The sequence below is a fragment of the Pygocentrus nattereri genome, chromosome 6 (genome assembly GCF_015220715.1).
Source record: "Pygocentrus nattereri isolate fPygNat1 chromosome 6, fPygNat1.pri, whole genome shotgun sequence".
Classification (NCBI taxonomy): domain Eukaryota; kingdom Metazoa; phylum Chordata; class Actinopteri; order Characiformes; family Serrasalmidae; genus Pygocentrus; species Pygocentrus nattereri.
The window spans coordinates 48,286,799-48,296,073 of record NC_051216.1 but is presented as its reverse complement, the minus strand read 5'-3'; the positions used below and the strand labels follow the sequence as shown (position 1 = coordinate 48,296,073).

Below are 9,275 nucleotides of genomic sequence, written 5' to 3'. Positions count from 1 at the left end.
TGAGCTGAATGAGAAGATCTCTGAGAACTGAGAGACACAGTGGACTCACCATGAGGAGTCCACCAAGGAGGTCGAGTGACGTCATTGGCGTGACTTTTATTTCAAAATAAGAGTTTTTTAGTTATGTAGTAACACCAGTGACACGACTCCTGGGGGACTTTTATTATATATTTTATACTATTTATTTGTTTTCTTTGTCATTTAATTAATTTATTTCATAGTCATATAGAGATTATTGCAGTTAAAATAGCAGAAAAACATGTTTTTACCCCAAAATATGACTTCAGCCTTTACGCAAGACTGTGGGGACGAGCTCTTCTGTGGTGCTTGGAATTCTAGATAATTGATTTAAAAACCAATAGGGGAAGGTGTAATAGTTAAAATAAGTGTGTGTGTGTGTGTGTGTGTGTGTGTGTGTGTGTGTGTGTGTGTGTGTGTGTGTGTGAGTGTGTAAATGCTAGGGACACAAAAATGGACATTTCTGTAGAATGACCCTTACATATAACACACAGTACCCCAAAATATAAAAATGCAAGAAGTATTTACACCCATTGTGCTCACATATATAAAAGCAGCAAAATCGGTCCATTCGTGTATTTGGTACTGGTTAGCTCCTCAGAATGGGCCAGACCGCACGTTAGAAGGAACACTATTCAGTGATCATTCACCTGATTACCTGATATTTACATAGAAACTGGATGTATAATATGACTGAGCACCTTAAGTACTGCTTGACCTGTATTCGTTCACCCTGACGCTTAAAAGGTGGTTGCAATTTCAGACGCGGTCGAGTCCGCTAACCCATCCGGCCTGAGTTCGAGCCGCTGGTCGATGCCGGCAGCCGCCCGATGGGCCGCATACGATGGCAAGGCTTCCGTTCTCAAGTAAGTCAAGGCCGAGTTCCTCGCTTTCAGAGTGCTGGTGCCGTAGCAGGACTCTTTCCAGGCGTGAGGATCAGCGTGAGTTTTGTTATGAGCGAGCGACTGGGAGAAGCTTATTGAATAAACGTCCCCAGAAGATGAACCTCCGTATCTCCCCTGCCAGTCGGCCACCGGGGAATCGTGCGCCACAAAGGAACCTGAAACAGAGAACGGGAGGATTCAGGAAGACTCAACCGCAGGCCTCGCTTACTAAAAAGGCCAGTTAGCAAGAGCAGCGTGACTGTAATCTGCACAAGGTGAAAGGAGCGCACCTTTGACCCACGGCTGGAAGGTAGTCAGGTTCTTTTTAAGCCCTTCTCCGCTGATGTCTGAATCGCTGTCGTTGAAATCGCTGTCCCCTTTGCCGCTGTCCTTCATGCTCAGCTGGTCCGTGTTGCTGGTGCCACTGGGCGCAGAGTCACACGTCAGATTATCTGATTATTGATGTGCCCAGCAGAGAGAAGTATTCACTGACACATGGCTAACGTGCTACAGATACGATTCATGACCTGTTACATGCTCCACTTCCTACCATGAAGGCTCATCATAGCGAGTGAGAACCTCCACTAAAGCCATTTCTGCTGATCAATACTTCCAGCAGTTTGATGGTGGAATTGATGCTGCAGGGCTGGAAGAGTCCAGCTCAGATTTTCAAGGACTCGGCACAATTTCAACTCCACTGAATTCTCACTTTAGGAAATCTGCATTTAGGATGAAGTACATCTTACAGTAAGGCCCGTAACGGGATTTGGGTATCGGGAGTAACTCACCCTCTAAATAAAAAACCCACCCTTTAAACAAAACATCAGTGCTTGTTGCGTTGCAACTGTTTTACCTGATTTCTTCCCGTTTTTATTTTCACTATTTTATTGTCTTTATTTTATACATTTATTCTTATTTTAATTATTATTATTTTATTAATTTGACATTTTAATTTGTTCATTTGTATTTATTTAAACTTCCTTGTTTTATTTTAACTTGATTTTATTAACCTTTACATCTTATATATGTTTTCATTTCTGTTTTATTATGTATTTTATTTTTATATTTTATGTATAAATAATAATAATAATAATAATAATAATAATAATAATAATAATAATAATGATGTTTCTCTTTTTATACTTACCTGATTTGAGCCTTCATTTACTTTTATCATCTGATATGTTTTTACACATTATCAATCCACTTACTCTGTACTAACTTGGCAACATTGTAAGACTGTGAGACTAAATAAAGGTTGATTGATTTATTTGTTAACCCCTTAAATGGCCAGGACCCACCAGCAGGCACTGAAGTCCCTGTAGTTACTGAATAACTGAACACATTCGTTAGGCGAATTTTAAAGAGGTGCCGTCTTTACCAACACCTGACGTTCCTGCTAAAGCCTGAGTAGACTGATAAACCAATGATGATTGATAAGTTCGTTGATAAGTTTAGAACCTGTGTGGTTCTAGACTCATGCTCATAGAAATAAAGAACAATGAACCTCATTCAAATAATGTTTCACTAAATATTTCAAGGGAAACAAAATTTTCCTCCCTTTTTTCAGGAGTAGAGGTTATTCTGCCTTCTTCAGATGTATTCCTGAATTTTTACTGTGACTGAATATGTAACGGCATATTTTTAGGTCAGCGTGTTCAGTGTTCAGTGTTCAGTGTTCAGTGTTCAGTCATCACTGCTTTTTGTAAGTATTCTAACTCTGCTCTTACAGTGGAGTCCAGCACAGTGGTCGTGTAATGAGTATCCACAGTCTCCTGACCAAAGACTCACCTTCTTTGTAGACAGTACTTCTCATCTTGCCAAAAATTTGTTTGTTGGAAAGGTTTGCAGGGCAGGAACAGCTGTGGACAGATGTTTCAAAATGGTCAGCAAAAAAAAACTAAACTTTTATTGCGTTTCTCCAAAGTTTTCACAGATATTAATGCTGCATGAAAACAGTGAAGTGCTCCAGACTTATACGTAACCATATTTTGGTCATTTTGTAAAATTTTGGTCCTCAATCTTGATTTTGAAAGTCAACAATTTTTGCCGTGCTTCCAGATGCAGTCCATATATTGGGGTCAGAAAGGATGCATTGCTTTGGCTCAAATTAGACTAAATTAAATATTACATTAAAGAAACTACCAAGACCTTTTCATGGCTATAAGACCCTTTTTTGGTTTCTATAACTAAGCATGTTTGATTTCTGCTGCTTCTCAGACAATTTTAGGTCTTACAGCTATCTACTGTCTGCCGTTCTTATTGATCCCTTAATCAATGTTAATGTTTATGCATGGAAAAAAACATAAATAAAAACACATAAAAATATATTCCATTTAATTTTCTTCTCAGCACAATGCTCACCTTCTCCTCAGAGCCCAAGCTCTTATCTTCATACAAGCACTCGCGAGCCACATCGCGCTCGTTATTGAGGAAAACTCTCATCCCACCATACGCGCCTGCGCTCGTGGAGTGCATCGAAAAAGGGGTCGATCCATACAAACTGCAGGCGGTGTTCCTCGGAGTGCTGCGGCCTTTCCTCTGACAGAGTTTACACACCACTGTAACGATAGCAATCGCTACCAGCAGCAGAGCGCAGCCCCCAGCTAGAGCGAGAAAGACCACTGTCCAGGCATCCAAACGCTCTTCATCTTTAGAGTTTAGCAGGACGAGCACCTGCTCTTCAGGAGAGGCTGGGTCTGTAACGATGAACCTGACGGTGGCAGTGCGGGAGAGAGGAGCTTTTCCATTATCGGAAACGGATACTTTGATTTGCAGCGTGTCGCCGCAGGTAGCAGTGACCTTTTGTCTCAGAACAATCGCCCCAGTCTTTTTGTCAATGGAAAAGAGTTTCTTGTCGCCCTCCACGATCCGGAAGGCGACCTCACCATTGGTGCCATCGTCCTCGTCTTGGGCGGCGACCCGCAGGGCGAGGAATCCAGAGGGAGAGTTGGATGGCAGTGGGACATCAGCGGAATCATTTTTGAATTCAGGGTAGGTAAAATAGGGAAAGTTGTCATTTTCATCAACAACTCGGATTCGGACTAAAGAGACGCTGGACAAAGGCGGAGAACCTTTGTCGCTAGCTTGAACAGAGAACTCCATTTCCCTCAGAGCTTCGAAATCGAAGGACCTCAGGCTGAACAAAGATCCTGAAAGAGGGTCTATCGAGACAAATGTTGAGAAAGGCGAGTCGTCCAGTACTTGTCCATCAACAAGACTATATATCACTTTCCCATTTTTCCCAGCATCAAGATCACATGCTGTCACTGTGGTTATGTAGGAGCCTGGAATGTTATTTTCTGGCACTGAAATGTCATAAATTGTCTGACTAAACTGAGGCACGTTGTCATTCTCATCGCTTATTCGAATTGTATATTGCCTGACTGTTTTAAAAGGTGGTGACCCCAAGTCCTCTGCAACTATCGTGAGATTATACTCTGCGATCTGCTCCCTGTCCAAGGCTGCCGTGGTCACAATCATGAACGTGTCCCCGTAGGCCTGCTGCAACCTGAAGTGCTTGTGCCCCTGCAAGCTTGTGTGGACATAGCCGTTGGGTCCCGAGTCACGATCCGTGGTGCTGATGAGAGCCACAAAGCTCTCTTGCGCTGCCGCCTCTGTGATGTAGGCCACGCCATCGCTTGTGGACGTCATGGGCTTGATGGAAATCTCTGGAGCATTGTCATTGATGTCCACAATATCCACCACTACCCTACAGGTGGATGGGGCCGAGCTCTCACCCAGGTCCGAGGCCTGGATTTGAAGCTCATAGGTCCTCTGTTTTTCATAGTCTACTTTCTCCCGGAGGGTCACCTCCCCTGTGGCAGAGTCGATGTGGAAAACTCTAGCAGCCTCAGATGCAGGACCTCCGGCAAACCCATACACCACCTGTCCATTTAGACCATCATCTGGGTCAAAGGCATGCACCTTCAGTACCCGGACGCCGATCGCTGAGTCCTCAGACAGCTCTACTTTCAGGGAGCTGTGCTCGAAGGTGGGGCTGTTGTCATTGCAGTCCAACACTTTCACATAGATGGTCATAGACCCTGACTTGGGTGGAGTTCCGCCGTCTGTCGCCATGATCTCCAGGGTGTAGCTGTCATCCAGCTCGCGATCCAACTTCTTCACCAGCACCAGTTCAGCATGCCTGACGCCGTCGTCCCGCAACCGTGTGTCAATGATGAAGTGGCTGGAGTGGGAGATATGGTAGCTCTGGATGTAGTTGTCCCCCACGTCTTGGTCCACAGCAACATCCAGTGGGATTCGTGTGCCCACACTGGCACTTTCCAAGACATCTACTCGGGTCTCGTTGCGTGGGAAGCGTGGCGCATGGTCGTTCACGTCCTTCACCTCGATCTCCACATGTACAAGGTGAAACTTCTCCTTGGAGAAGGCCACCACATCGAAGGTGATGAGGCAGGGGGAGATCCGGAGGCACAGCAGCTCTCTGTCTATGATCTCCCCCACCGTCAGCAGGCCGTCATTCGGCCTCATGTTTACCACAGACTGGTTGTTCTTCTGCATGAACCGGAAGGACGTCTCTGGATCTTCTCCTGGGTCAAGCCTCAGGTCCAAGGCCAGGTTTCCGATCTCTGTGCCAGCAGCATCCTCCTCAAATGTGCTGTACTTGGCGGTGGTGCAGAAAACTACCAAAACTTTGCAGGCAAATAGCAGCAAGCTGGGTATCAGATTCATGATTTCCAAATCCAGAGAGGTGAAGAGAGACTCACTGTTCTCCTGCAGCCTGTTCAGCTTGCACTGCTCTGGCTAGGGGCCATCTGCTGGATATAAGCCACAGAGTATCCAAAGCACTGGCCATCTATTGGCTGTGGGGATGGACTATGCAAATGAACTGGCCATGGGTATGAGCCAGGCTGCATGCAATTGAATCAGCCTTGTATTGGATAGGAGCCATGCTGTATGCAAATAAACCAACATTTATTGGATATGTGGAATGCATATGCAAATGAATCCACTAGCTATTGGACAGGGGCTGCACAGTATGCAAATAAAGCAACTGTGTGAATATTTGTGTGCGATTATGCAGATTATGTTAGCAGCATTTTAAAATATTAGGTATAAAAGGGTTATTTTGAAATAAAATGTATTAAAATGTTACATTTTCATATGAAATGTCTTTGATTTGACATTTGAATTTTGGAAAACTGAACACTAGAAACTGAATGTTCTAAAATAAAACTGGTTTGATCACTCTGTATACACAAGGCGTTCTAGATGTTCATGTTGTTTGAACTTCATTAGAACTTTATTCTGGGTGTTAATTTAATTTGAACTTTATTCTGGATGGAAATTTTCTTAATACATTCTAGACATTAATTTTTTAGAACTTTTGACTGTTTGCAAAAAAACTGTTTTACTTGATTTTTTCCCCTGTCTCATTTTCATTATCTTAGTTTGATTTTCCCTATTTACTTATTTATTTATGTATTGTTTATTATTATTCATATTCTTAGTTTTTTATCTTATCCTCCTTTTGATTTATTTACCTTTTTGTATTTTAACTTATACATTTTAATTATACTTTAATTATTGTATTTTATATTTTCTACTGTTTTTATTTTTTAATCCTTACCTGTTGTGAGTCATTTTTATTAATAAATCGGCTTTTCATTATTTGTGTTCTTACACATTATCAACCCCCTTTTCCTGTGTCTGCTCGGCAACATGTAGATGAAGGTCACCCTCAGTGATCTCCGAGGTTGAATGAAGGTTGGTTGATTAGATAAATTCACTCAGGATGTTCTACAGCTCTCTCAGTCACTGGAGAACCTTCTCTGGTTCTGTTCTTCATTCTGGACATTTCTGCATTTTCAGGTCGTGTCCTGTGGACTATGTGAGACCTGTGAAGATGTTCAGGATGAGCCGATTACAGTAATTTCATACATTTATCTGAAACAAGACTGGCTTTGTATCATTGGAAACAGAGGTTCCAAACGTTTGATCAGCGTTAATGTTCCTGACTACAGTGGAACCACTTCAGCAGGAACAGTGCGACTTCAGAGAAGTGATAACAGCTCATAAATCGCTTTACACTTCAATGTTATGTTGAATCAGTTTGTAAAGTGAGTGAACATGCTGAACTCCGCAGGACGCCGTCCCACAGGCCTGGGGTCAGCCCAGCCCCCCCTCCCCGGCACTGGGCCGTTACCTCTGGGTTGGCCGCTGCTGGTGTGAACTGCAGCACGTTCAGGCTGGGCGTCAGTCTCCTAAATCAGGCTTTTCTCTGAGGAAACACTGAGGAGCTGCGAGAGCATCACCTTCTTTCACCTTCCCAAACACACCACTCACACCTTCAGCCCAGCAGTGAGGTCACAGCGTCGTAAAGGGTCATACCAGGAAAACTCAATTCACTTCGCCTTTTAGAAATAACATTTTATATGGTATGTAGACATTCTCTCTCCAGTCTATACAGACGGTCACTGTACGGAAAGCAAACCTCAAAAACCGCCTGTTTAAAGTTTTATTTATAGATTTAAACAATTAAACCACAGGCACTGCGAACATGGCACTTTATCAAGTTAAAATCATCTTAAATATCGTCTATGAAACTAAAATTTCTCCTGGTGAGGTTGAGATTAATCTTAATTTAAGATTTTTTACCTTATTTTTAGCCTTTTTAAACTGTTTTTTACTTTTTATCCCACTATATGGGCAGATAATGTCGCTTGTTGTAAAAAATGAGCTTGAAACCAGCAAAACTATCTGCCACTATAGTGAGATCTCAACACAGTGACCTAGAACAAGTAAAAAGTGTCTAGAAATAAAAGCTAAATAATCTTATTTATAAGGGCACAACCATCTCAAAATGGGAGAATATTAGAAATATCGACCAAATTTAAGGTCATTTCACCTGACAAGATGCCATTTATTGCAGTGTACATACATTTCGCTGCTGTTGGATGTTGGATTAAAACCTCGTATCTCCAAAATGGTAACTTTACAGGAGAAGGGAAAAGCATGCATTACTTTCAATGTAAGTCAATGGAACCAGACGTCTTTCCAAGTCATTTTTGGCCGTGTATTTTGGTCCATCCTTCATGAAATTCACACACAATGTAAAGAACAACATGCATTTTAAAATTATGTTGAAGTGAAAAACAACAAAAATGGAAATACAAAGTTTTGTTCCGACAGCAGCGACGGACATACATATATAAAATATACCATGCCAAAAACCAGCAGGTCAAGCTTGTGATATTAGAAGAATATTTCTGGTGCTAGATAGAACACTTTTCACAAAGGTTCTATGTAGAACCATCCACAAAACATTCCCCATCAATCTGAAGAACCATTTCACCAAGCAAAGGGTTCTTTGAGTGTTCATGGTTGTATATAGAACCATTGTCTTTATTAAGGAACCCTTGAAGAGCCGTCTTTTTAATGGTGTAGAAGGAAAACACCTTCTTCCTTTACAGTGTGAGTTAATGCAAAGTCACTTTAGACCATTTCTACTTGTGCTCATCTTGAAATCTTCACACAATGTGAAGGGATTTTTCAAATTATGTAACAAAGCAGCAGAAATGAGATATGAAATGTTCTGGCAGCGGTGGTCTATCAGCCTGAACGGCACAGTGACAAAAACAGCCTGATCAATTCTAAGGGATAAAGAGATGCTGGAAAATCGGTGGATGAAACCTCACGGACGTTATGAGTGGACCTTAAATGAAATACACAGAAATGAGCCCTTCAGTCTACATGAAACGTTCCCTTCAGTTTGATGTTCTGCAGACTGAGGCCGTCTACAGGGTGGGGGGTGTTGTGGGTGTTGGTGTGAAGCTCAGCTTTGTGTGAGCAGATTCTGAAAGGTGCTGAACCTTCCTGAGAAGAAGCCTATTTGCTGGTGTGAACCTCATTTTCACACTTCCTGTCATTTTCTCCCAGACGCTATGTGGCTGTTCGTTCTATAGTCTGGTACTGTGTGGAATCATCTTTGTCTTTGCTCTGGCCACTTTATCAGAAACACCTCCACTGTGCTGATGTAGCCCAACTGCTGTGGTAGAGTTTGTGTTAGCAACCCTGTAGTCCAGGGGTCTCAAACTACTGGCCGGAGCTTCACACAGCTCGTCACCCGTTTACAATTTCTCCTCACATCTGGCCCACAAATCGTTCTCCCACTTTTCTGCAGTGAAATGTTCGGATCTGGCAGGTAGAAGTGCTTCACCCACCCGACGCCGGGGCTGGTTAGCCCTATAAAACTCGGCTTGGACAGATAACGATGTTTAACTGCAAGCGACTGGCTTTTACTCTGAATCATGTCACAGACTCATCACAGACACGCTGGTAAACACAGCCTCACAGAACTAAGATGAACGGAATCGTGTTATAAATCTAATCTGAGAGCACAGATTAACA

General features: G+C 42.6%; 1 protein-coding gene across 2 annotated transcripts; it reads right to left on the bottom strand.

Annotated features, from left to right (window-relative positions):
• Positions 1-494: 494 nt before the first annotated feature.
• pcdh8 (protocadherin 8) lies at positions 495-5,622 on the bottom strand. Of its 2 annotated transcripts, XM_017719385.2 has the most exons (4): positions 3,267-5,622; positions 2,694-2,764; positions 1,193-1,326; positions 495-1,078 (listed from the first exon to the last, which is right to left on the bottom strand). In XM_017719385.2, exons 1-4 carry the CDS (start codon positions 5,595-5,597, stop codon positions 759-761), a joined length of 2,856 nt encoding a protein of 951 aa, XP_017574874.2. In that variant the 5' UTR covers positions 5,598-5,622; the 3' UTR covers positions 495-758. The 2 variants fall into 2 exon arrangements, with proteins under 2 accessions (XP_017574874.2, XP_037395545.1); XM_037539648.1 differs by lacking the exon at positions 495-1,078 and having other exon boundaries at positions 1,285-1,354.
• Between the last annotated feature and the right edge of the window lie 3,653 nt (positions 5,623-9,275).

Coding starts and splice junctions, on each gene's coding strand:
- pcdh8 (XM_017719385.2), bottom strand. CDS start 5,597: ATGAATCTGATACCCAGCTTGCTGCTATTTGCCTGCAAAGTTTTGGTA. Junction 2,765..3,266: donor GCTTGGGCTCTGAGGAGAAG/GTGAGCATTGTG, acceptor ATCTGTCCACAG/CTGTTCCTGCCCTGCAAACC. Junction 1,327..2,693: donor AAGTACTGTCTACAAAGAAG/GTGAGTCTTTGG, acceptor CTCTGCGCCCAG/TGGCACCAGCAACACGGACC.